Source organism: Bufo gargarizans, chromosome 4 (assembly GCF_014858855.1).
Source record: "Bufo gargarizans isolate SCDJY-AF-19 chromosome 4, ASM1485885v1, whole genome shotgun sequence".
Taxonomy (NCBI): domain Eukaryota; kingdom Metazoa; phylum Chordata; class Amphibia; order Anura; family Bufonidae; genus Bufo; species Bufo gargarizans.
Window position 1 is genome coordinate 158,204,749 of NC_058083.1, and position 26,944 is coordinate 158,231,692.

At 41.2% G+C, this 26,944-nt stretch overlaps 1 protein-coding gene across 1 annotated transcript in view; it reads left to right on the forward strand.

Moving 5' to 3' along the window:
• Positions 1-14,734, forward strand: part of SMC4 (structural maintenance of chromosomes 4) — a 47,982-nt gene extending 33,248 nt beyond the window's left edge. The window contains exons 13-24 of the mRNA XM_044292052.1: positions 767-928; positions 1,022-1,247; positions 1,445-1,524; positions 1,614-1,766; positions 2,351-2,477; positions 3,839-4,028; positions 6,132-6,276; positions 8,178-8,351; positions 8,456-8,638; positions 9,210-9,442; positions 12,978-13,161; positions 13,561-14,734. Of these exons, the coding sequence (XP_044147987.1) occupies positions 767-928; positions 1,022-1,247; positions 1,445-1,524; positions 1,614-1,766; positions 2,351-2,477; positions 3,839-4,028; positions 6,132-6,276; positions 8,178-8,351; positions 8,456-8,638; positions 9,210-9,442; positions 12,978-13,161; positions 13,561-13,737 (2,034 nt within the window). The 3' untranslated portion in view covers positions 13,738-14,734. The remainder of the gene's footprint in view (positions 1-766; positions 929-1,021; positions 1,248-1,444; positions 1,525-1,613; positions 1,767-2,350; positions 2,478-3,838; positions 4,029-6,131; positions 6,277-8,177; positions 8,352-8,455; positions 8,639-9,209; positions 9,443-12,977; positions 13,162-13,560) is intronic.
• Positions 14,735-26,944: the final 12,210 nt, after the last annotated feature.

Consider the following 26,944-nt stretch of genomic DNA (forward strand, 5'->3'; position numbering starts at 1 on the left):
ATCGCAGTGTAGGGATTATAAGTAAGCAAAAAAATAAAGTTTAGTGGGGTAACAGAAGCCCTTTAAAGCTCATGTCCACATTTGATTTTTTTTTTTTAAGAGGTTTTCTGAGACCTTTTTAACTGACTTCTCTGCTGGTCATCAGTAGTTATGAGCGAAGTAAACTTCAGATCGTAGATCCGAAGTCGTTTAATTTAAAACGCTGATTAAGGCCTCTTGCACCCCCGGTGTGCATTCCACATCACGGATGCAATCCCATTCACTTGAATGGGTCTGGAGATGCGGAACGGAGGCACTGCGGAGTGCTTTTGTGGGGTGCCGTTCAGTGCATTCCTTCCGCAAAAAGATAGGACAAGTTCTATCTTTTTGCGGAACAGATGGATCGCGGACCCCATTCAAGTGTATTGCGGGCACGGCCAGTACACGGTCGTGTGCAAGCGGCCTAATGCTGTTCGGAGATCTGTCTCCATACAGCATCCAAATGTACAGTCTCCGATGAGAAGTCGCACAAGTCCACCTGCAGAAGTCACTTTTAATCTCTAAATATACATAGAATGTATTTCCCATATATTTCTTAGTCATTTTGATTTGGTGGCTAGTTTTATTTATAATCTCGCAACTCTGCTTATGTAGTATTTATGGTATTGGTGTGTGTCTAGCTGGAGCATTCGTAAAGGACTGTACCTTGTCTTTTATGTGCTGCTCATCTTACCCTAACATACAAAGGTTTGTTGTGTACCCCTTCTGTCATCATCATTTAAATTAGGGTGACCTTGGAGCAATTGATGAAAAATATGATGTTGCCATTTCATCCTCGTGCGGAGCCCTGGATCATATTCTTGTGGATACTATTGATACAGCACAAGAGTGTGTTAATTTCCTGAAGAAACAGAACGTTGGGGTAGCAACATTCATTGGCTTAGACAAGGTAACGTTCACACATTGCGAAATGATCAGAAAATTTCACTCACTTTTGCATTTTAAGGTCTGATTGAAACCATTTTTTTCTGTTGCGGTGTAGATGAAGGTGTGGGAAAAAGGATTACACCCCATTCAGACTCCTGAGAAGATCCCTCGCTTGTTTGATATGGTGCAAGTTAAAGATGAGCACATAAGACCAGCATTTTACTTTGCGCTAAGGGATACACTTGTTGCTGATAACTTGGATCAGGCAACCAGAGTAGCCTTTCAGAAAGACAAGAGATGGAGAGTGGTGACTTTACAAGGACAAATCATAGAGCAGTCAGGTAAGCTCATCTTTCCTTCATTCTTGTTTTTTTCTAAAGCTAAGCAGTTGGTCTGGTCCTCGCCTATGTCTTGGTATCTGTAGAAGTCTAATGCTCCTACTTGTGTACTTTACTGATTTGCAAAGATGATATTGATCTCTCTACCCATGAGTTAAAGTGAATGTGTTATTTTTTAAATTTTTTATTTAATTTCTCAGGTACAATGACTGGCGGTGGTGGCAAGGTGATGAAAGGCAGAATGGGAAATTCTGTTGTTGCAGAATTTTCTGAGGAACAGGTTAGCGATATTGTGGTTTCTGAATGTTCACTTTAGGTGTTTAGTTTTGTTTTTATATAAATTTGTATTTATTTATTTTTAATGTGTAGGTGCAAAAAATGGAGGCTAAACTCAAGACTGACTCTGAAAAAGCTACAGCTCTTCAAGATCGTAAGGTACATCTTGAGGAAGAGCTGACTAAACTGCGGCAGTCAACCAGAGAGATGAAAAACACATTTGAGAAGTACACTGCCAGTCTGCAGGTAAATAAGAGAGCTTTACATTCTGTCAGTCCTGGGGCAGAATGCACTGGTCATGAGCCAGTGTGAATTGGGTCCTCTGCAATCGAGCACTCACTTTATCCAGTTTTGGTTCTGTGCAGAGTTAAGTTTTACCAGGGCATGTCGAGCAGGTTTACTAATCCCGTCTAAAATTTAGACTGCTTAAATTTAGACAGTCTAAAAATCGGACCGGTATTACAGTGGCTCATGATGGATGATTTTTTTGCATGGTTAGACATTTGTCTAAATTTACACCACTTATTATTTTGTGCCAAAACTTTGGCCCTTGTCGTCTCATCTGAAGCCTCACCCCTTTGCCACTAAACCACCCTCCTTTGGCTTGCTAGGTGCAGTGGCTTTTTCGTTTTGTTTGATAAATGGGTCTAGGTGCATTTAGTAAATGCAGGCTATAGTTTGTATGTTCTCCCTGTGATTGCACAGATTCCTCGTGTTAAGTTGTTATGAAATTGCCCCGTGTTTACACCTGTCAGATGCAATGCACATATTTGCAGAATATATTGTATATTTTGTCTATTGCTAATAAAGTTGATGCTATTATGTTCCAGAGTCTTTCTGAACAAGAAATACATCTGAAAGCACAAGTCAAAGAGTTAGAGGTCAATGTAGCTGCTGCAGCTCCAGACAAAAAGCAACAAAGCCAAATGGAAAAAGCATTGGAAACGTTTAGAAAAGGTATGTATGAGCCTATAGCTGTGCTAGCTTATTGTCCTTGTAGTAATTAGCTCAAAATTGTGCAATTGTCACCACAGCTTCTATGATTATAAGCAATCTAATGATGGCATGTCATAAAATATAAAAAAGTCTTAAAAACATTTAACATTTTTTTTGTTGGGGGGTGACGACAAAGTCACTCCCTTTTTTGTTAATGGCTCCATCCTTAATTTTAAAAGTAGGAAAACAATTCTGCATAGTTTTTTTGGGTGTTCATTGTGTGCTAAAAATGGCATGACTACTTTATTCCGATGGTCAGTTCACTTATGGAGTTCATATATATTTTTAATTATGTTGTATTAGTTTTTTGTCAAATATAAACCTTACAATATGGTGAGTCAAAGGAAATTCTTATATATTTTTTCAAACTTTTTTAATATTTCTGTCTTATTCTTTGTGGAGTGAGCTATAGTTTTTATTGGGGTACATATATATGACTTTTTTAAATTTTCTATTCAAGTGCTATGAGAGGCAAGGTAACAAAAAAGCGAAATGCACATTCTTATCTCTCCCCGCCCCCTCTCCAGTTTTCAGATATGGCAGTACCAGTGGTATATATATATATATATATATATATATATATATATATATATATATATATATATATATATATATATATCTCTCTCTATCAAAGGTACCTATTTATAAACAAAAAAAGAGCAAAAAAACAGTGGTCCTCAGGCAGTAGCTGACACAGAACAAAGGCCATAGATAGTCTACAGCAGGCATCCTCAAACTGCGGCCCTCCAGCTGTTGTAAAACTACAACTCCCACAATGCCCTGCTGTAGGCTGATACATGTAGGCTGTTCAGGCATGCTGGGAGTTGTAGTTTTGCAACAGCTGGATGGCCACAGATTAAGGATGCCTGGTCTACAATGTTAACGTCTGTGTTGGATCCTCCTTCCAACCTCTGTTGCAGATTCTGTCAAAAACTGAGGAGAAGTCCTGCATGCAAGACTTTTATTTATTTTTTCTCTATTGTAAAGGCAGACTCTCGAATGGACCCAGTTATAGTAGATGTGATCTGTTTGGGTCAGTTATGTGCAGAATCCAGCGCTTCTGTTCATAACTGAGCAGAAGAATGCAAATGATTAGCAGTGGTGTGAAAGAGGCCAAAAGGTTGAGAGATCTGTCTTCTAGGACACTCCTTGAGTTAGAAGGCAGCATTACATAAATTAATACCTTCATTTGGGTTTATGGGGAGGAGTCCCATACTGCTGAGACCCTTTCACTGAATAGACTGTAGTGATACTGCTTGTGTATTCATTTGCTTATAGAAGAACATTATCTAAAGTTGTGATAAACGTTTTTGTAATTAAAGAATTTGAGAAGGCAGCTGAAAAGGCTGGAAAAGTAGAAGCAGAAGTGAAGAGACTTCATACTCTGATAGTTGATATCAACAATCACAAGTTGAAAGCGCAGCAAGATAAACTGGACAAGCTCAACAAGGAGATGGATGAGTGTGTGTCCTCTATTACAAAAGCACAAGTGTCAATCAAGACTGCAGACAGGTAATATTATAACATATGTAATCTGTCCAGTGGATTTTTACTTCTAATTAATTTTTATTAAGTCTTGGCACTACCTGAGGCATACAAAAGGATCTTTATTATACATGAAATTTGTAATAAACTTTTTTATATCTTGATGTGGAATTAAGGCCCCTTTGACACAGGCGAGTATTCCACGTGGATGCGGTGTGTGAGTTGAACGCATTGCACCCGCACTGAATCCCGACCCATTCATTTCTATGGGGCTGTTCACATGAGCGGTGATTTTCACGCATCACTTGTGCGTTGCATGAAAACCGCAGCATGCTCTATAGTCTGCATTTTTCACGTAACGCAGGCCCCATAGAAATGAATGGGGTTGCGTGAAAATCGCAAGCAAGTGCGGATGCAGTGCGATTTTTCACGCACGGTTGCTAGGAGACTATCGGGATGTAGACCCGATCATTATTATTTTCCCTTATAACATGGTTATAAGGGAAAATAATAGCATTCTGAATACAGAATGCATAGTAAAATAGCTCTGGAGGGGTTAAAAATTTTTTTTTTAACTCGCCTTAATCCACTTGCTCGCGTAGCTGGCATCTCCTTCTGTCTTCATCTTAGCTGTGTGTAGCAACAGGACCTTTGGTGACGTCAGTCATCACATGATCTTTTACCATGGTGATGGATCATGTGATGACCGGAGTGACGTCACCACAGGTCCTGTTGCTACACAAAGCTAAGATGAAGACAGAAGGAGATGCCGGCTACGCAATCAAGTGGACTAAGGTGAGTTACATTTTTTTTTTTTTTACCCCTCCAGCGCTATTTTACTTAGCATTCTGTATTCAGGATGTATTATTTTCCCTTATAACCATGTTATAAGGGAAAATAATACAATCTACAGGTACCAAACATGCGCATGTTTTGCACTTGCACGGAAAAATCACGTGTGTTCCTGCAACGCACCCGCACATTTTCACACAACGCCCGTGTGAAAGAGGCCTAAGGGTATTCAAATTTTCACATGGTCAGTTTGTTAAATTTTGTTGTGGATCGAACTCGCCATCCTTCCAACGGGTTTGAGTAGTTTGGTGATGTCTGGAGATTCTGATGTGAACAATGATTTAGGTTCACAGGTCCAAAGACGACATTGGACTTAAGAAATCGGAACCGAAACTGTCATGCGATAGCACATGGCAGCATTCCTCATACTTTGGGTTTGTAACATCGGGAACTGATGACTTTAAATGTCAGAATGTTTGCCCCATTGCGCCTTGTCATTACAGGTTTAGCATTCTGCCCTGATTCATTTCGGCAGTCCGTTTTTCTGATAAACAGCTTCCATAGACGGTGATAAAGGGGTTATCAGACCTCAGAGTGGCTGACCTGCGGTGGTGATCATACCTGGTCCCCTCCACTGGTTTTAGTGTCTATTGCTCCCTGCTCTTCATCTCCTTGGTGCCGCAAGGGGAGCAATTCACCTATGTGACTGGTGATTGGCTGCAGTGGTCACATGCTCCCATTAAAGGGGTTGTCCGGGTTCAGAGCTGAACCTGGACATGCCTCCATTTTCACCCTGGCAGCCCCTCTGACTTGAGCATCAGAGCAGTTCATGCTCCGATGCTCTCCTTTGCTCTGCATGTCCAGGTTCAGCTCTGAACCCGGACAACCCCTTTAACAGGATGTTGATAATAGTGCACCAGTGGTATTGAAGAGCCGGCCGTGGAGTGATAGAGACCGAACCCAATGGTGTGTGGACCAGTTAAGTATGATCACCACCATGGGTCAGCCACTCTGCAAAATGGATGAGTCCCTACACAGCCTGACAACGGCAGCACTGATTGGGCAGAGTGTGCCATAACACCCAGTTAGCAATTTATTCATAAACCTCTAGTAGTAACAACAGCAGAATGGAAAAGCACAGAGGTGTAGATCTGTTAAACTGGCTAAAAAAAAGTAGGATGGCGTGGCACTCTCGTGCTGGGGTTGTGGGTAAGAACGTAGGCTGCACAATCTATGTATCAATAGTGCATCAGGTAGTCAAAAAGTCTGGCATTTTCTTTACACTAGTGTTCACAAGGTTTTTTTTTTTTTGGTTTTTTTTTCACCCCTTCTAAAAAGAAACCTCAAAAAAGCAGAGGAAACTGTTGTCCGCACTGAAAAGGAAATTGTTGACAATGACAAATCAATAGAAGAATTGTCTGAAAACTTGAAAACCCTAGAGGAAAAGGCAACAGCTGTCATGAATGAATGCAAGGAGGCCGAGGTATAGTTTTGTACAATTTTCTATATTTTTCAAGCTATTCTTTTGAGAAGTAAAAGGTCCATTTTAGAAAAATAGCACACTGCTCTTTCCAGCAATCCCACAGAGAATAATTGTAGATATAATGCGCATTCTCGACCTGTAGCTTGATGCATTTCAAGGTACGGGGGCCCTATTCTTGTGAACGGTGGGTAAGGGGTCCCAGCGGTCGACCTCCAGCGATCTAATAGTTATCCCATGTCCTGTGGATAGGGAATAGATAACTTCTTATAATTGGAATATCAAGTTAATATCCAGTTTACAAAAGTAGTAAAAGGAGATGACTCCTTAGGCCTCATGCACACATTCGGCATCTCACACCATTATTTTGCATGAGGCTTTTGTTTTTTTTCCTGTGTCGGTGTTAGATGCACCACAGTTAAGGGGCACATGTTGGGTTACCCATGCCCCAGAGCTGTAAATCTACTGTAATAGGAGCTGGAGTAGATTTTTGGTTTAATGTGTGCCGGTTTTCTGGCATGTGTTGTTAAATGAGTCGGGCTGCAGAAGTCCTACCTCCGCATGCTCCAACAACGTTTTGGAAAGCTAAAAAGTTGCAGATTTTATAGCAAACCAGCACTTGTAACAGCATTTGCAACACTTCTCCCATGAATGCTATACAACCACTGATCATCCTATCTTGTATACAGCCACCTTTCTGTGGGGAATCCTACACAATGCAAAATTGATGGTTTTACAACAAAACAGAGGTTTGTCCCTACAGGCACCTTGCTTGATTTCGATGAGATTATCTTTATTTTTCTTCTTTGAGTGCTAAGATTATTGTAGCCTTATATTGTTTTACACAGTTCAAGCAAATGTCTTGTGAGGACAACATCTGCTCTAGTAGTCACCGAGCGAAGTGAGCTCACCAATGCATTATATTATGTATTAAAGTGATACTAGTGTCGGCATGACTTTAATGAAAAGGTTTCATTTCTGTCTCTGCCTCTTGCTGTTTCTGAACAGTTTGTTTTTATTTGAATTCTGTTAATATCAGCACATTTCAAAAGTTAATATCATTAAAGAGTAACTAAACCTTTATATAAACGTTTAATATGTTCTCCCTAATGCCTTAATAAAACTATCTTTAATATACTTTATTAATCAATTTTCACAACACTTTTTCCTACCTAAAGTGCACCATTCCCTGGTGCGCTTAAAACTCTGTTCTCTGTTCACTGCTGACTGCTCAGCGGAGCAGGCTCCTGCTTCTGCCTGCTCCACTAAGGCTACTTTCACACTAGCAATTTGGCTTTCTGTTTGTGAGATCCGTCATGGGCCCTCACAAGCAGTCCAAAACAGGATCAGTTTTGCCCTTATGCATTCTGAATGGAAAATAATCCGCTCAGAATGCATCAGTTTGCCTCCGATCAGTCTCCATTCCACTCTGGAGGCGAACACCAAAACGCTGCCTGCAGCGTTCTTTTGTCCGCCATGTGGTGCGGAGCAAGACCATGGGGACGGATCTGTATTTTCTGACCCAATAGAAAACTGATCTGTCCCCCATTGATATTCAATGGTGTTCATGACTGATCCGTCATGGCTATAGAAGACATAATACAACCGGATCTGTTCATGAAGGATGCATGCGGTTGTATTATTGTAACGGAAGTGTTTTTGCAGGTCCATGACGGATCCGCAAAAAAAACACTAGTGTGAAAGTAGCCTAAGCTAAGAGAACTGAATGTCAGTTTTTATAAGGAAAAATTTGAGGAGTTAAAACAGTCATGTTAAGGGAGTGGACAGGTTCTCTAGTATCTAGGAGTAATATATGCTGAAATTTTCACTGCAACTTGAAACACTCAATACTGATCACTGTACTCTATTGCTCACTCATGTTACGTTTTGCCTTCATTATTTAGGGTTCACTTGGTGAGATTCAAGAAAAGCACAAAGATTTGCTGCAAGAAATTAAAGCTATTCAGGATAAGGAACATGCCCTTCAAAAAGACGCACTTAACATCCGGCTGAAAATTGAGCAGATAGATGGTCATATAGCAGAACATCAGTCTAAAATAAAATACTGGCAAAAAGAGGTAGGCTCTGTGGATGGTAAACAAATTCCCTTTCTATCCTGGCCATAGTTGTGATTATTTGAGGCATCTTGATAACATATACGTTCTTTCTGTGTATTATTCAGATATCAAAACTTTCACTTCATAAAATAGAAGACAATCCAGAGGAAGTTCTTCCCGTCTTAACTCAGGAAGAGCTAGAAGCAATAAAGGATCCTGATCAAATAAATAATCAAATAGCACTGTTGGAAGCAAAGAGTCATGAGATTAAGCCGAACCTTGGAGCTATTGCGGAATATAAAAAGAAGGTAGGATTTTTATTTTTCGGCTCGGGTTGCTGCAGGTCGGTCATGTAGCCATCGGGGAGGTTGGCGATGAAGCTGCTATCCGACGGCCGGTGGGTGCAGCACCGTATTGGCCGGCACTGTTCTGTAGGAGGCACAAAATTATAGATTTTAATTCAGATAAGCGTTTTTGATGTTCTATCCTGATATTCTCTAATCGGTGGGGGTTTGACTGCCAGTACGCCCACCAATGAGCTGTTTGAAGAGGCACCGGCCTCACTGGATGACTATACTTGGTAAGCTTTGAGGAGGCTGCAGCGCTCATCGGGACACCGTGGCCTCCTCAAACAGCTGATCGCTGAGGGCTTGAACCCCTAATCTGATATTGATGGCCTATCTTGAGGAGAGGTGATCAATTTTAAAATCTTTGAAATGTTCCAAAAGTGCACAGGTGGTGGTGAGCTTTTCTGTGACTTGTGACGTCATTCATGTACAGTACAGTATTAGACTGTGTTGGTAGTTGACAGGTCTACATGTATGACTCTTCCTTTAGTTTAGTTTTTAGATTTAATGATATAATATCTTTTATGAACAGGAAGAACTTTATTTGCAAAGAGTTGCTGAACTTGACGAAATTACAAATGAGAGAGACCGTTTTAGACGAGCTTATGAAGATCTTCGTAAGCAGAGACTTAATGAGTTTATGGCTGGATTTAATGTCATAACAAATAAGCTGAAGGAGAACTATCAGATGCTGACTTTGGGAGGAGACGCAGAGCTGGAACTTGTGGACAGCTTGGATCCATTTTCAGAGGGCATCATGTTTAGGTTTGTATAGTGTTATGTCTTTTTATAATGTACAAGATACAGAGTTGGAATTCTTGTGCATACTATAGATAACCTTCTGTAAAATAGAGTAATATTTTCTTTTGCCCGCTCCAAGCATTGGTCAATTGATAATGCAGCCAAGCTGATGAAGTAAATAAAGGATAATTGCCATAGATGTACATCATAGCATTAACTTCACCTCTTCTGACATGTCTAGTAAGAACTTGTATTTCCCGTAAAATGCCAGCCCTGGAGAAGGCTATACTTGGAACATTACTTGATTTACTTTTGAACTTGTGCATTGATTTTGCCTTAAATGTTGGCACATTCTGGCACAAGGTGATGCATCTCGTGTTTTCTCAACCAGAGAGAGGTTTATGGCTTAAAGTAAAACTTTTTGCACCAAAATTTGTTATAAAAAATCTGAAACAAAGGGGGACATTTATGAAGCCCGGCAATTTAGATGCCGGTCTTTGCTCCTCCTGCACTGGTGGTTTATCCACCTAAGTTATGTAGAGGTGCTGGCCTTTACATAGCTTAGGCGGATTTGTCTCTAAATTTAGGCCAGCTCACTTGCTGGCGTAGATTTAGACCATTTTGTATGCCTAAAACGGGTGTAGAATTATTATTTTTTAGACTGGCCTGCCCTTTCCCTACTAGAAAATAGACAAATTTCTGCAATCCAGAAGTCTTAAACATTTGTGTTGTGTATTTGACAAATGTTGTGATAGAGTGCAGGTTGAATCATGTCTTCTCTCTCATTTAGTACAAAAAATAAATAAAGGACCCCCTTTTATTTGTGTGCATATAATTTCTGTGGGAAAATGGGCTGTTAACCTGTTTGTCTTCCCCCTGGGGTCTCTGAATACTGTACAGAAGGACAACCGGCTGCAAACTTTCTTTCTGATAACACTTGTTGCAACCTCCTTTCTCCTCCTCCTTAGGCGATGCACAGAAGCTCTAACACTAAATGCCTAAAGGGGTTTTCCAGATTTAACTCCATTTTTAATTAGTATGTGGTCCACCTATAATATAATAGCATCAATGAACAGAGCTTTGGTAATGAAACCAAATGGCGGAGAGCAGATGACTGCTTTTCTTATTTTATGTTGACCACATTCCAGAGGGTTAAAGCTGGAAAACCCCCATTAAAGTCAAGATGTATTATGTATGTCCTTGGTATTAAAAGGGTGAAGACCATCAGTCACTGAGTAACAATCAAATTCCAGTAAAGGAAGTGACGTTTAAGGCGGTTGACTGACTTAATCTCAAGGCTGGAGCTTCTTGGCATGTTAAAGGGGTTGTCCAGGTTCAGAGCTGAACCTGGACATCCCTCCATTTTCACCCCGGCAGCCCCCCTGACATGAGCATCGGAGCAGTTCATGCTCCGATGCTCTCCTTTGCCCTGCGCTAAATCGCGCAGGGCAAAGGCATTTTTCTGAGTTCCGGTGACGTACCGGGGCTCTCTATGGGGCTGACAGGAACCCCGGTGACGTCACCGGCACTGATGGGCGGGATTTGGCTCTGCCCTAGCCAGTAAAACGGCTAGGGCAGAGCTAAAGCCCGCCCCTCAGAGCCGGTGACGTCACCGAACACACTGCTGGGCGGAAGTTACCGCCCGGCAGTGTGTTATTGTAAACACAAGAGCCTGTGCCCTGCGCGATCTAGCGCAGGGCACGGGAGCGCATCGGAGCATGAGATGCTCCGATGCCAGGCTCAGGAGGGCTGCCGGGGTGAAAATAAGGGTATGTCCGGGTTCAGCTCTGAACCCGGACAACCCCTTTAAGGGATATGGCATAGCCCATAGAGAGTGGAACAGGGATGAAGACCCTCATGTTAATCTGAAATAACCCTAACCCGGTGCAGTGTTTTAGTCCTAAAGTTCTAAGAACATACAAATCACCATTTTAATGCCAGTGTCTTATAGAAAGCACACAGCATGTTCTCTTCCAACTACACCTACTGTTTCTCCTTTTTTGAGGAATACTCGGCTTTTGAGAAGGCTAGTGTGACTAGGGCTGAAACGATTATTCGAATAACTCGATTAAATCGAGTCAAAAAATTCATCGATGCAGTTTCCCTGCATCGAGGAATCGTTCAGATCACGGAGCGGGAGTGAAATTAAGCGTCTCACTCACCGCTTCCGTGTCCTCCGGGGCCAGAGAGGCAGGACTGAGCCGGCCGGCACAGCTGAGGGAGGAGGAGGAGGGAGTCCCTCCTTCCCCACTGTGCGCGGCTGCCGCTGAAGACCAAGTAGGAGGAGGAGGGGAGGGACTGTGGCCACTGCGCCACCAATGAATGTGCCGGCCATATCCCACAGGGTCCCCCTCCTCCCCCCCATCATTGGTGGCAGTGTCAGTTCCGATCGGAGCCCCAGCAGTGTAATGCTGGGGCTCCGATCGGTTACCATGGCAGCCAGGAGTCACGCTACTGAAGTCCTGGCTGTCATGGTATGTTAGTGAGCAGAGAGCAGCGCATTATACTCACGTGCGCTGTGGCCGGCGGTCGCTCCTTCTCATAGGTCTGTGCGGCGCATTGCTAATGCTGTAAGCATTAGCAATCCGCCGCACAGACAAGAAGGAGCGACCGGCGGCCACAGCGCACGTGAGTATAATGCGCTGCTCTCTGCTCACTACTAACATACCATGGCAGCCAGGACTTAAGCAGCGTCCTGGCTCCCATGGTAACCGATCGGAGCCCCAGCATTACACTGCTGGGGCTCCGATCGGAACTGACACTGCCACCAATGATGGGGGGGGGGGACCCTGTGGCCACTGCCACCAATGATTAATACTGGGGAGAGAGGGAGGGGGGGGTTGCGTTACCAGAGGGGGCATATCAGAGGCTGGGGGGAGGGAGGGGAGGCAGATCAGAGGCTGGGGGGAGGGGGGGAGGCAGATCAGAGGCTGGGGGGAGGGGGGGAGGCAGATCAGAGGCTGGGGGGAGGCAGATCAGAGGCTGGGGGGAGGCAGATCAGAGGCGCTGGGGGGAGGCAGATCAGAGGCGGGGGCAAGCAGATCAGAGGCTGGGGGGAGGCAGATGGAGAGAGAGTGGTTAATGGAGGCTGCAAGCACCACCTTGGCATGTATAAAGTTATTGGTTTAGAGAGGGGTTAATGAAGGCACCTCCAAGGTGCTTTCATTAACCTCTTCAGACCAAACTCTTTATACATGCCTAATGCCAAGGTGCTTCCATTAACCCCTCCAAACCCAATGGGCATGTATAAAGTTATTGGTTTGGAGGGGTTAATGGAAGCACCTTGGCATTAGGCATGTATAAAGTTATTAACCCCTTCAAACCAATAACTTTATACATACCTAATTACGTACGTTATTTTAAGTAGCTTTTTCTTATTAGATTACTCGATGAATCGAGAAATATAATCGATAGAATACTCGATTACAAAAATATTCGTTTACTGCAGCCCTAAGTGTGACACCCAGGACGGGTACTGGAAGCATTGTGCTGTGATTTAAAACTTAAAACAAAATTGTATATTTCTTCTTTTAATTTATCACCGTAAATTTTTCTTCAGTGTAAGACCACCAAAGAAAAGTTGGAAGAAGATATTTAATCTTTCAGGCGGGGAGAAGACCCTAAGTTCATTAGCTTTGGTTTTTGCTCTTCACCACTATAAGCCAACACCACTGTACTTCATGGATGAGATCGATGCTGCTCTAGACTTCAAGAATGTGTCAATTGTTGCATTTTATATTTATGTAAGTATCTTCCCAAAGTTCCTGTTTGTAACTTATCCATTTATGAACACTGTTGTGTAGGAATACCATGACAAAGAATATGTCTGCTATATTTTACTTTATCAGTTCAAACCATGTTCTGATACTTTTTTTTTTTTTTTTTTCTAATCTGTTTCTATGCCATATGTACACAATAATTTTCAACTTTTGATGGGAACTACAGTCTTGATAAATGTGTCTCGTTGATTTTAAACAATAGTTAATGTTATGATGACCTGTTCTCTTTAAGGCTAGGGCTATTTTTTGTGCAAGTGTTTGTCATTGCACTGTGTTCCATATCAGAAGGGCAATTACCATATGCCTGTGATGTACCTCGCCTCAAACAGAAACTAACTTCTATTTTTTTTTTTTTTTTTTTAGGAGCAAACTAAAAATGCCCAGTTCATAATCATATCATTGCGTAACAACATGTTCGAGATTGCTGACAGACTAATTGGAATTTATAAGACTCATAACACAACCAAAAGTGTGGCAACAAATCCGAAAATAATTGCCTCCAAAGGCCTTGCTGAACTTGCTGCGACACAGTGTGCCTGAACTGCATTCTAAGGAAATGCTGCCTAATTGCAGGTCGTAAGTCTGCAGAGGTCTCAAAGCTAAAATGGACTGCATACCCTTATAAGATATAAACTATTGTCCTTCCATATTACCCTACATGCCTCTGTTTCACCTTAATAGGTTTTTTTTACACATCCAGCCTATCCTTAGGATACAAACCAAACTAATTGGCCAATGTCTCACTGGACTGCCATGGCCCTGACACAGCAACATCCATACAAGTCTCGCTGTGCCTAGTACTGCAGCTCAGCTGATTAGTGTTGGACCTCCACCAGCTGTACATCCATGCCTGTCCTAAAGATAGACCATCAGTGTCAAAACACCTTTAAGGGTAGACTTTTCGGATGCTGCTATACTGATAACGGGCTGTAATTTGGCCTCAGTTCTGTTATCAGTCACAAGAATAAACCAGAAGTTTAGGAAAGCTATCTGCTTTGTGTAGCAGAAACATTGCATGGGTTCTGTTCACCTGTGGGACGATTCTGGAATTGTTGTCTTTTGACATGTATAGGTAAATCTGTATCCACCAAACAATTTACAATTTTAGACAGGTAGATGGCATCCATGCAATTTTTCTGCTGCAATTGTCAGTTTAAATGTTGAATAATTTTCTTTCCATTATTTTGTCATGTGGCATTTGTGTCAAAGGGGTAATCCCATCTCCGAACACGTCGCCCACCACTTAACCTCATCCTCCAGCCTGAATGGTGTGGTCAAGACTATGGAAACAGTGGAGTGGACTGTGCTAAGCCATTGTTGTAGCTCCTGTACAAGGGAACTGGAGTTGCAGAAGTGGAGTAGCCTAGTGAGCTTACGGTTTTTATAACTTGTGAAGTGTGGGCCTACATCTATCAGACATCAATGACATATCCCATGAATATGCCATACATGTTAGATGGAAATACGCCTTTTAAATGTGTGTATATATTTTTTTTAACCTATAAATGTGTATTTCCAATAAAATATGAACATGAAATTTCTAAAGCTTGGATCAAATGTGTGTAAAATCCACTTTACTTGATTGATACTTTTTTGGTGGGGAATACATCATTTTTTAATAGCATATGAGGTCTACAACCACGGGTATAATGATTCCACTAGTTTTCAGTCAGTCGCCTGAAATATAATTACACAAATTTAAACCATGTGCCTGATGCCTACAGTGTGTTGAACTGTAGAGTTTATGGGTAGCCTCTTCAAGATGAACTTAAAGTAAACCTACAGCATGTCGACATCCCATTCCAAAGCCATGAAATGTTATGGACTTGGGTCGGCTTTGCCGCTGTAACAGCCTGGGAACAATATTTTGGAGTGTTTCTTTGGGATTATTCGCACATAGAGCCAAAAGAAGATTAGTGGGGTCAGTGTTGGTTTTGAGTGTGGTCTGACAGGCCGCTCAAGTTCTTCCACACCAAATCATGTCTGTATTGATTTTGCATTAGCCAGGCCCCGAAAACAGCTCTATACTATAATCCCTCTGCCATATTTTACAGTTGGCACCATGCGTTCCAGTAACTAATGTTCTTTGTGAATCTGCCAAATCCAGACTCGTCCATGAGACCCCCAGATAAGATTTGATTCAATACTTCAGAAAACACATTTCTGCTGCTCCAAAGTCCAGTGGCTTTGTGCTTTTATACCCTTCTACTTGATACTTGGCATTGCACGTGGTGATCTTTGGTTGGTCAACCATGGTAAAGCTTTTCATAAAGCTCCCAACTGCTATTTTTGTGATGTCACTTTCAGAGGTAGTAAGTTTTTTTTTTTTTTTTTTTATATATATATATATATGCACCCTGCATCCTTAGATGCTTCCACTTCCCACTATTGGCCCTTACCGTTCACCTGGGCTGGTAAAAACAAAAATCTAAGGTGAAGATAAGAATGGAATATACAATGATCCGGCTCAGCTCTTGTTCTGAAGATGCCCGTTCCCTATCACTGCTGCTGTGATGACACAGGGATGTGACAACCGCTGCATCAAATCACAGAAATATATATATCTATATATAAATTTATTTTTTATAAATCTAGAGCAATTCCTGGTCTTCGTGTGTGTGAATTTGAAGTATGTGTAGCCATATATGTTGTCAAATTTGAACTGGAAGCTGATGGTAAAACAGTCCCTTTGAGTATACCAACCATAATCTGTTTGAAAAAATACTCCAAATGCTAAAGCCAATGGCTTCATTTCATGTCATTTTTGCAAATGGGACTAGCAATTTTTTAAATCAGTATTGGCATTGTTTTGTCAGACTAGCTTCTCTTCTGATGTACTAATATATGGCCCACTTTGGGTGAAATTTTTTTACTTATTTATTTTTTGGAAGTAAAGCTGTTCCCGAGGCTGAGTTTGGAATTCAGTTGTATAGTGAACCACAACCTATATACACTCACCTAAAGAATTATTAGGAACACCTGTTCTATTTCTCATTAATGCGATTTATCTAGTCAACCAATCACATGGCAGTTGCATTAATGCATGTAGGGTTGTGGTCCTGGTCAAGACAATCTCCTGAACTCCAAACTGAATGTCAGAATGGGAAAGAAAGGTGATTTAAGCAATTTTGAGCGTGGCATGGTTGTTGGTGCCAGACGGGCCAGTCTGAGTATTTCACAATCTGCTCAGTTACTGGGATTTTCACGCACAACCATTTCTAGGGTTTACAAAGAATGGTGTGAAAAGGGAAAAACATCCAGTATGCGGCAGTCCTGTGGGCGAAAATGCCTTGTTGATGCTAGAGGTCAGAGGAGAATGGGCCGACTGATAGAAGAGCAACGTTGACTGAAATAACCACTCATTACAACCATCTTATGCAGCAAAGCATTTGTGAAGCCACAACACGCACAACCTTGAGGCGGATGGGCTACAACAGCAGAAGACCCCACCGGGTACCACTCATCTCCACTACAAATAGGAAAAAGAGGCTACAATTTGCACAAGCTCGCCAAAATTGGACTGTTGAAGACTGGAAAAATGTTGCCTGGTCTTATGAGTCTCGATTTCTGTTGAGACATTCAAATGGTAGAGTCCGAATTTGGCGTAAACAGAATGAGAACATGTATCCATCATGCCTTGTTACCACTGTGCAGGCTGGTGGTGGTGGTGTAATGGTGTGGGGGATGTTTTCTGGGCACACTTTAGGCCCCTTAGTGCCAATTGGCCATCGTTTAAAATCCACGGGCTACCTGAGCATTGTTTCTGACCATGTCCATCCCTTCATGACCACCATGTACCCATCCTCTGATGGCTACTTCCAGCAGGATAATGCACCATGTCACAAAGCTCGAATCATTTCAAATTGGTTTCTTGAACATGACAATGAGTTCACTGTACTAAAATGGCCCCCACAGTCACCAGATCTCAACCCAATAGAGCATCTTTGGGATGTTGTGGAATGGGAGCTTCGTGCCCTGGATGTGCATCCCTCAAATCTCCATGAACTGCAAGATGCTATCCTATCAATATGGGCCAACATTTCTAAAGAATGCTATCGGCACCTTGTTGAATCAATGCCACGTAGAATTAAGGCAGTTCTGAAGGCAAAAGGGGGTCCAACACCGTATTAGTATGGTGTTCCTAATAATTCTTTAGGTGAGTGTAATGACATGCACTGGTATAATAGGGTCGTCCTTATTTAGGCCTCCTGAACGCTAACTGTTTTTTCTGTTTAAGTTTCTTATACCTTCCGTATATGGAACCATTCATTTCAATGGATCCACAAAAAAGGAAGGTATTCCATATGCCTTCCATTTCCGTTCAAAGATAGAACATGTCCTATTATTGTCTGCATAACTATCGTGGATAGTACTGTTCTATTAGGGGCCAGATGTTCCGTTCCGTAAAAGACAGAATGCACACGAATGTCATCCGTATTTTTTGCGGACAGCAAAATACTGAAAGCCATACAGTTGTGTGAAGGAGGCCTAAAACAAAGCAGCCTATTCTACTGAATCAATTTGATGTACACGGGCATAGGCATGAGTCACAGGTTATGGCCTCAGTGATGCATTAATCATTCATAAAAGTAAATGGCTGATTTCCACTCAAGTGAAGTGACTCATTATAATTGATGGTATTTTTGTAATTGGTTCCTTTGTCCCTGCATTGGCCACTTTCACACACTCTGGAATCTTTCACACTTTAGTGAATCATGGACGTGTGCTGTCCATATTCTCCATGGACAACACACATACCTATTGACTTTAATGGGTTTGGTCACATGTAAGTGGTTTTCCACTGATCAGACATGCACAACTTCGCTCTGTGATGTGGACCAAACGTCCATTGAAGTCTATGGGTCCGGAAAAACCACTGTCAGTATAGGACATGTTTTATCTTTCTGGGGAACGGACATACGGATGTGGAAAGCACCTGGATCATGTACATTCTGCAGAAATGTGTCCACAAAATGTGGACCACAGCAGACCCATTGAAGACTATGGGTAGGCAAAACAATGCGGACAGCACATGTAACGCTTCCATATTTTATGGACGGGAATGGGCTGGGGGGGCTATGCCTAGATGTTTTTGTAGCACTCCTGATTTGATTATAAGGAGTGACCTCTGTAGACACATCAATTATAACTGCTACAAAATAGCTAGGTCTACCACCACCATTTTAGGTTACATCCACATGGGTGTAACTCTTAAAATCTGCAGCACTTAAATTTAGCTGCAAATTGTATGAGATTTAACTCCTTCCGGATGTTTGTCACAATGGTGGAAGTTTTTTTTAGAACTGGTTCAAAAGATGAGCCTAAGCTATACACTGTGGAGTGCCAGCAGTGTCTGGGATCAGAGATGATTCCAATCCTGATCATTTGACCCCCTCAGATGCCATGGTTAATAGCAACTACAGCCCCACCCCACCAGTTCACTTCAGCAATATAAGGTCTTGTGAAATGCTTCTAGGCCTACTGTGTCAGTGTTCTTATTAAGCCCTGCCTATAGCAGCTCTAGGATGTCATAAGCACCATACCAAAGTTTTGCACTCTGGTATAAGCAATCAAATGTTCACATGTCCAAGTCACCAAGGGGGACAAAAAAAAAAAGTTCTTAAAATATGAAAAAAATTAAATTGCCCCCATTCCCAACTTTACATATAAAATAAAACTGCTAACACCAAGTCCCAAGAGCTATTAAAATATAAAAGTACAATAAATGCCTGAATGGAATAAAATGCCTGAATTGCAGTTTTTGGTTATTTTGGTACCCTATGAAATGATACAAAATCAAAAACTTAAGTAACCCAAAATGGTACCAATAAAAACTACAGCTCACTTGGCAAAACATAAGCCATCAAACAGCTTTGTAGATGGGAATATAAAAAAGTTATGAGTCAGAATATGGGGGACACCAAGCTAACTTAGGTTTTTAGTTTTGTTTTTAATGGTTGTAAGTAGGAATGAGCGAATTGACTTCGGATGAAACGTCCAAAGTCAATTGGCACAAAACTTTGTTCCAATACTGTACGGAGCAGGAGCTCTGTACAGTATTTAGTATGTATTGGCTCCGATGAGCCGACATTATTGCTTTGCGAAGTCCCGCTAGACTTTGGGTAATAACTTCATAAATTGATTTGTACTGTAAAAAAAACATTTCCCGAACTCTGGTTCAGTTCCACTTTTCATTATGGCCTACCCTCAGGATAGTTCATCCACATGAGATTGGCGGGAACAACTCCTGACACCCACGCCAATCAACTGTGTTAGACTGCTATGGCACGCACTGGAGCTCTAGTGAGTGCTGCAGCTTCCTCGCAGATGACCGACCACAGCGCCATCCACTGTATAGGGGCTGTGGTTTGTATTGCAGCTCAGCCCCAACTGATTTGATACATATGTAAATTAACCTAAGAGGAGTCCTGTCCTTGACTCATCTCAGATTAATTTGCATATGTATCAAATCGTATTTTTTTTTTTCACAATAAAAGCACAGAGGTATGGGAACTGGGTATTGCAGATGTGCTAGTGGCCATCTAGCAACCCATGTCCTCAGTTCTATACACAAAATCCCGGTGACAGGTTCCCTTTAAATTATGTTTTGATTAATAATTTACCGTAATACTTTGTATTAATCTGCTTAGTTCTGTCTGCTCGATAACCTGCTGCCTGAAGATTGTACTGTGTTTTCATGGTGACAGGTTCCCTTTTTAAAGGTTCTGTTTTACTACTTAAGTACATTCCTCATGTAATCTGTATTTTGTGCCATTCCTCTATTGATGTCTGCTGCTGTCGTCTTGTGATGTGTGTGTGTGTGTGTGTGTATATATATATATATATATTTATATAATGTCCATACTGCTAGTAGCCAAAATGCCTGCCAAATATCACCGAGAGGCGAAGGGAAACCCTCTCCTTATGAATACAGGTGAACTGTGAGTCTAAGTCTAGAAGTAGGAGCCGTGCATGGCCAGATCTCTGCTTTGACTGCAGGCTTAAAGCATCCAAACAAAAGGTTCATCCAGCACTCATCCCCATTAACCCCTTAAGGACCCATGACGTACCGGTACGTCATGTGGTGGTCTGATCGAACAAGGTGCTTGCTCAAATCATTGAGCAGGCACCTCTGCTAAATGCGTGGAGGGGTCCCGCCCCCCCAATGTCGGCTTGCGGCTGTTACCTGGTGCAGCGGTGCAGCCATCGGGTCCCCATGGGGGGGGGGGGGGGGGGACCTGATGGCATGGAAGGCAGCGGGATGCCTTCCTGAGGCATCTGCGCTGCCTTCCGGTGACGAGCCTGTGAGATCCAGCCCCCTGGATCTCACAGGCCGGAAGCTGTGAGTAATACACACTGTATTACTCATACAGCCAATGCATTCCAATACAGAAGTATTGGAATGCATTGTAAAGGATTAGACCCTCAAAAGTTCTAGTCCCAAAGTGGGACAAAAAATAAAGTGGAAAAAAAGTTTTCCCCCAAATAAATTGTTTCAAGTAAAAATAAACAAAAACCTCACTTTCCCCAAATAAAGTAAAGAAAAATTGGTAAAAAAAAGTATACATATTGGGTATCGCCGCATCCGTATCGACCGGCTCTATAAACATCACATGACCTAACCCCTCAGATGAACACCATAAAAAAGAAAAACTGCTAAATAAACCATTTTTGTCACCTTACATCACAAAAAGTACAACAGCAAGCGATCAAAAAGGCGTTTGCCCACCAAAATAGTACCAATCTAAGTCACCTCATCCCGCAAAAAATGAGCCCCTACCTGAGACAATCGCCCAAAAATTAATAAAACTATGGCTCAGAATATGGAGACACTAAAACATCACTTTTTATTTTTGTTTGAAAAAAGCTGTTATTGTGTAAAACTTACATAAATGTAAAAAAAAAGTACACATTTGGTATCGCAGTGTTCCTATCGACTGGCTCTATAAAAATATAACATGACCTAACCCCTCAGATGAACACCATAAAAAATAAAAATTGTGCCAAATAAACAATTGTCACCTTACATCACAAAAAGTGTAATAGCAAGCTATCAAAAAGTCACACGCACCCCAAAATAGTGCCAATAAAACGTCATCTAATCCCGAAAAAATCATACCCTACCCAAGGTAATCGCCCAAAATCTGAAAAAATTATGGCTCTCAGACTATGGAAACACTAAAACATGATTTATTTATTTATTTTTGCTTCAAAAATGAAATCATTTGTGTAAAACTTACATAAATAAATAAAAAGTATACATATTAGGTATCGCCACATCCGGTCTATAAAAATATCACATGATCTAACCTGTCAGATGAATGTTGTAAATAACAAAAAATAAAAACTGTGCCAAAACAGCTATTTCTTGTTATCTTGCCTCACAAAAAGTGTAATATAGAGCAACCAAAAATCATATGTACCCTAAACTAGTACCAACAATACTGCCACCCTATCCCGTAGTTTCTAAAATAGGGCCACTTTTTTGGAGTTTCTACTCTAGGGGTGCATCAGGGGGGCTTCAAATAGGACATGGTGTCAAAAAAACCAGTCCAGCAAAATCTGCCTTCCAAAAACCATATGGCATTCCTTTCCTTCTGTGCCCTGCCGTGTGCCCGTACAGCTGTTTACGACCACATATGGGGTGTAAACGACAGAATCCGGGCCATAAATATTGAGTTTTGTTTGGCTGTTAACCCTTGCTTTGTTACTGGGAAAAATTAATTAAAATGAAAAATTAGCCTAAAACTTTTAATTCGGAAATTTCATCTCCATTTGCCAATAACTCTCTTGTGGAACACCTAAAGGGTTAACAACGTTTGTAAAATCTGTTTTGAATACCTTGAGGGGTGTAGTTTCTTAGATGGGGTCACTTTTATGGAGTTTCTACTCTAGGGTTGCATCAGGGGGGCTTCAAATGGGACATGGTGTAAAAAAAAAAAAAAACAGTCTAGCAAAATCTGCCTTCCAAAAACTGTATGGCATTCCTTTCCTTCTGCGCCCTGCCGTGTGCCCGTACAGTAGTTTACTACCACATATGGGGTGTTTCTGTGAACTACAGAATCGGGGTCATAAATATTGAGTTTGGTTTGGCTGTTAACACTTGCTTTGTAACTGGAAAAAAATATTAAAATGGAAAATCTGCCAAAAAGGGAAATTTTAAACTTGTATCTCTATTTTCCATTAATTCTTGTGGAATACCTAAAGGGTTAACAGTTTGTAAAATCTGTTTTAAATACCTTGAGGGGTGTCGTTTATAGAATGGGGTCATTTTTGGGTGGTTTCTATTATGTAAGCTTCGCAAAGTGGTTTCAGACCTGAACTGGTCCCTAAAAATTGGGTTTTTAAAAATTTCAAGATTTGCTTCTAAACTTCTAAGCGTTGTAACATCCCCAAAAAAATTAAAATCATTCCCAAAATGATCCAAACATGAAGTAGACATATGGGGAATGTAAGGTAATAACTATTTTTGGAGGTATTACTATGTATTATAGAAGTAGAGAAATTGAAACTTGGAAAAAATCTTTTTTTTTTTACACCTTTTTAGTAAATTTGGTATTTCTTTTTATAAATAAAAATGATTATTTTTTTTACTCCATTTTACCAGTGTCATGAAGTACAATATGTGACGAAAAAACAATCTCAGAACGGCCTCGATAAGTCAAAGCGTTTTAAAGTTATCAGCACTTAAAGTAACACTGGCCAGATTTGCAAAAAATGGCCAAGTCCAGAAGGTGAAATAGGGCCGAGTCCTTAGGCCTCTTTCACACTACAGTATGTTGAATTCAGTGTTTTGCGTTCCGTTTTTCACGGATCCGTTGTTCCGTTTTTTGCTTCCGTTGTGGTTCCGTTTCCGTTCCGTTGTTCCGTTCCGTTTTTCCGTATGGCATATACAGTATACAGTAATTACATAGAAAAAATTGGGCTGGGCATAACATTTTCAATAGATGGTTCCGCAAAAAACGGAACGGATACGGAAGACATACGGATGCATTTCCGTATGTGTTCCGTTTTTTTTCGGACCCATTGACTTGAATGGAGCCACGGACCGTGATTTGCGGCCAAATATAGGACATGTTCTATCTTTTCAACGGAACGGAAATACGGAAACGGAATGCATACGGAACACATTCCGTTTTTTTGCGGAACCATTGAAATGAATGGTTCCGTATACGGACCGTATACGGAACGCAAAAAACGGACCGCAAAACGGAAAAAAAAAACGGTAGTGTGAAAGAGGCCTTAAGGGGTTAAAACGGGTTATGCGAATTTTTATTTTGCTCCAGTTAATTTGTCTTAATGCTATTTATAGATGATGAGAATTTCCTTACTGGTCTAGCTCTGCGCTCCCTGATTTACGGTAGTTTGCGGGCACAACATATGGTTGTAAGCCATAAGAAAAAATGTGATATTGCTGTGATTTGTACAGGCCTGCACAATAAAGTAAAACTGTCATTTTTAGCCATGAATGCTGTAAACACAATGGTGGAATTGTCTTTTTCCCTGTTCTTGAATACGTTATGGGAAAGGTTCATCCAGCACTCATCCCAATTAAAGGGGGTTATCTGGATTTTTATTATTTTACTCCAGTTGATGTGTTATAATGCTATTATAGATGACGATGAGAATTTCCTTGTCTAGCTCTGCGCTCCCCGATTTAAATAGTTTGCGGGCACCTTTTGTTATCATGTACATTAGGCACGTGATCCTAGCTCCGCTTGCAATGTACTTGGGTTGAACATATAGTCAGGCAGCCTCAGGCACTGACTGCTCACAGAGGCTGCCTGACTGTGCATGCGCTACACGAGTACACTGCAGGTTGCAGCTGGGCTAGGATCATGTGCTCAATGTACAGCATGTGATCGTGGAAATGCTCTCAAACTATTTAGACCAGGGGGTGCAGCACTGGCCCATTCTTTCAGCACTGCTAGATCCACTTTAATTCTGTGACAAACATCCATTGGAACAAAGTAGGGAACTTTGGTGTCAATTTGCATATTTAAAGCATTATAATATGTATTTTGAAAAAAAAAAAAAAAGTACAGTTTACCCCACAGTGGTGGAAGTGCTGTCACTCTATAGGAAAAAGCGGTGGCCAGGACTATGGGAGCGCACATAGGCTGGTGCCTTTTCCTATAGTGTGCAAGCATGGCCACCGCTGCTGGATTTGCAGGATGGTTGTAACCATGGAAACGAGCAGTGTATAATGTGACAGAAAAATGCATCAAGCCAGTAAAGGAGGCAATATGGACAATCACAATACATTAGTAAGTGCCTTGTATTAACTTGCTCTACATGATACATGCCATTTGCTGGAGGGAGACAACCCCCTTTAAGTAGTTAAATTACAGCATATGTTGCTATGCCAAAGTGTAAAATTAACAAATTCATTAATAAAATAAGTGTGAAAAATATACAGTAATAGTTTATTAGGAATACATGATGATCATATTTATAGTATTTTGCAGTAATATAATGTAATGTAAAACAAGAAGCATCACAGACTAAACAGAAAAATGACCAGGGTTGTAATGACAGATGCTCAGGGACTTTAAAATAAGGCTAAGGGCTACACAGCGAAATGAAGATCCCAACGTGACATGGCAAGTGATGATTGTGAGCTCTGTGTGACACATGAAATGGCGTGCCTGTGACACAGTCCAAAAACATTAAAACCTTTTGAGTCTTTATTAACAAGTTGTATGCCACTTTGCCAGCATAGACTTTAACCTCAGTTGTGGGAACTGCAACTCACTTGTGATTTATTTTTTACCATCTAAGGGAACATTCACACGACCGCATCAGTTTTGTAAACACAGATACCAGCTGTGTGTGTTAAACATTTTGCGGATCCGCACAGGCCACCCTATGTTAGAAATGTCTATTCTTGTCCTTAAACCGGACAAGAATGGAACGTTCGATTTTTATTTATTTTTTTGCGAGGCTGCAGAACACACATACGGACCCTGACGGCACACTCTGTGCTGAATGGTTCTGCATCCGAGCAATACGGTCGTGTGAATAGACCCTAATGCTCAGCTGCACACAACTTGCAACCACAGCAGCCAATCGTACACTTTTTTGGATCACGTGCAGAAAGTCACTATTTAGCCTGAGCCTGGCACCTCTGGGCATAAGACAAAATTAACAATGTATACTTCAATTACATTATTTATTAATTCAGTTCTCAATTTATAAGGCCCTCCACCATTCTTTGTGGAGTAGATTTATCAGAACTGGTGTAAAGGAAAACTGGCTTAAATGCCCACAGCAACCAATCAGATTCCACCTTTTATTGTTCAGAGCTCCTTTGAAAAATGAAAGGTGGAATCGGATTGGTTTCTATGAGCCTGTTTTCCTTTACACCAGTTTTCATAAAGGCTTCATATTATGAGTAATACTACATTGTGTAAGAACCCTTAAGCCTCACGGACAGCACACATCCCCATGAATTTTCGTGTATGTTCAGACATCACTGTTTTAGCACGGATGCATCACGTCCATTATAGTCTATGGGTCAGTTAAAACCACAGATGCGCTCCGTGTTTCACCGATCGTTAAGAAGAGATGCTTTGAAAATTATTTTTCAGCTGTTCAGTGAAACACCGATGCAAGATGGACAGCAAAAAACGGACACACGGATCCTTCACAGATGCATCACTGACCACCTGCTCATGGATTTGGACACGGACGTGTGAAGGAGGCTTTACTGTAGTCATTTGCTAGCAGAGGAAGTAATAGGGAGGGCTCCTTTTTTTTCTAAACCATCCACATCCGTAATGGTACACTGCTTTTTAAAGCCACATACAAAGAGTTCCCTATATATGGATCAGATCTCACTGCACCTCATAACATTTAAATAAGCATCAAACAGCAGCCCATCAATACGACTTTATACACAGTAAATCATAACCATGTGTTGGGGCCTTTGGATCACTTTACCAGGGAGTAAAGGAATTAAGAGCTTAATATGGCTAAATATTATTCCCATCATCTTATAAAACCGTCACTAGTAGAACTAGAGCATTTGGAAATAGTTCTCAAAGTCTAAAACTATGGGGGTCATTTATCAAACTGGTGTAAAGTAGAACTGGCTTAGCTGCTCATAGCAACCAATCAGATTCCACCTTCCAAAGCTGTGATAAATGAAAGGTGGAATCTGATTGGTTGCTATGGGCAACTAGGCCAGTTCTTCTTTACACCAGTTTGATAAATCTCCCCCATAGAGTTACCTAAACAACTAAGTATTAAATGTATATATACACACATGTATATATTAGAAGTATTAAATGTATGTATAAAAGTTTCCTAATACAGTAATAGTGTGACATACTGTACATTGATCAGACAACAGGGGTTATGCATGATTGATGTAAAAAAAAAATGACTAACAAAGCTAGAACCAGCCTGTACCTCACATGGATCCAGAGATCTCCCCATTCATTACTCCAATTGCCCTGCTAGATCCTCCTTAGACTGGCAGCACAGAGGGTGTCTCCTTTATCAGGGGGCATGTCCTTTCTGTTACAGCTTCTAGCAGTAGATACAACCAGTGGCACTGAGCATGTGTGTCCACCTAAGTATAGGTGGACCATCACATAACTATACAGATTAAACACCAGGGGGTGCCGTGCAACACAGTAAAGGGAATATCTCGCAACTGGAGCATTTTTGTATCAAAGTAAATTACAAAAGTAAGTAGTTTTCATCCTAAATTATATTAACATAACAGTTAATGGTGGCACAA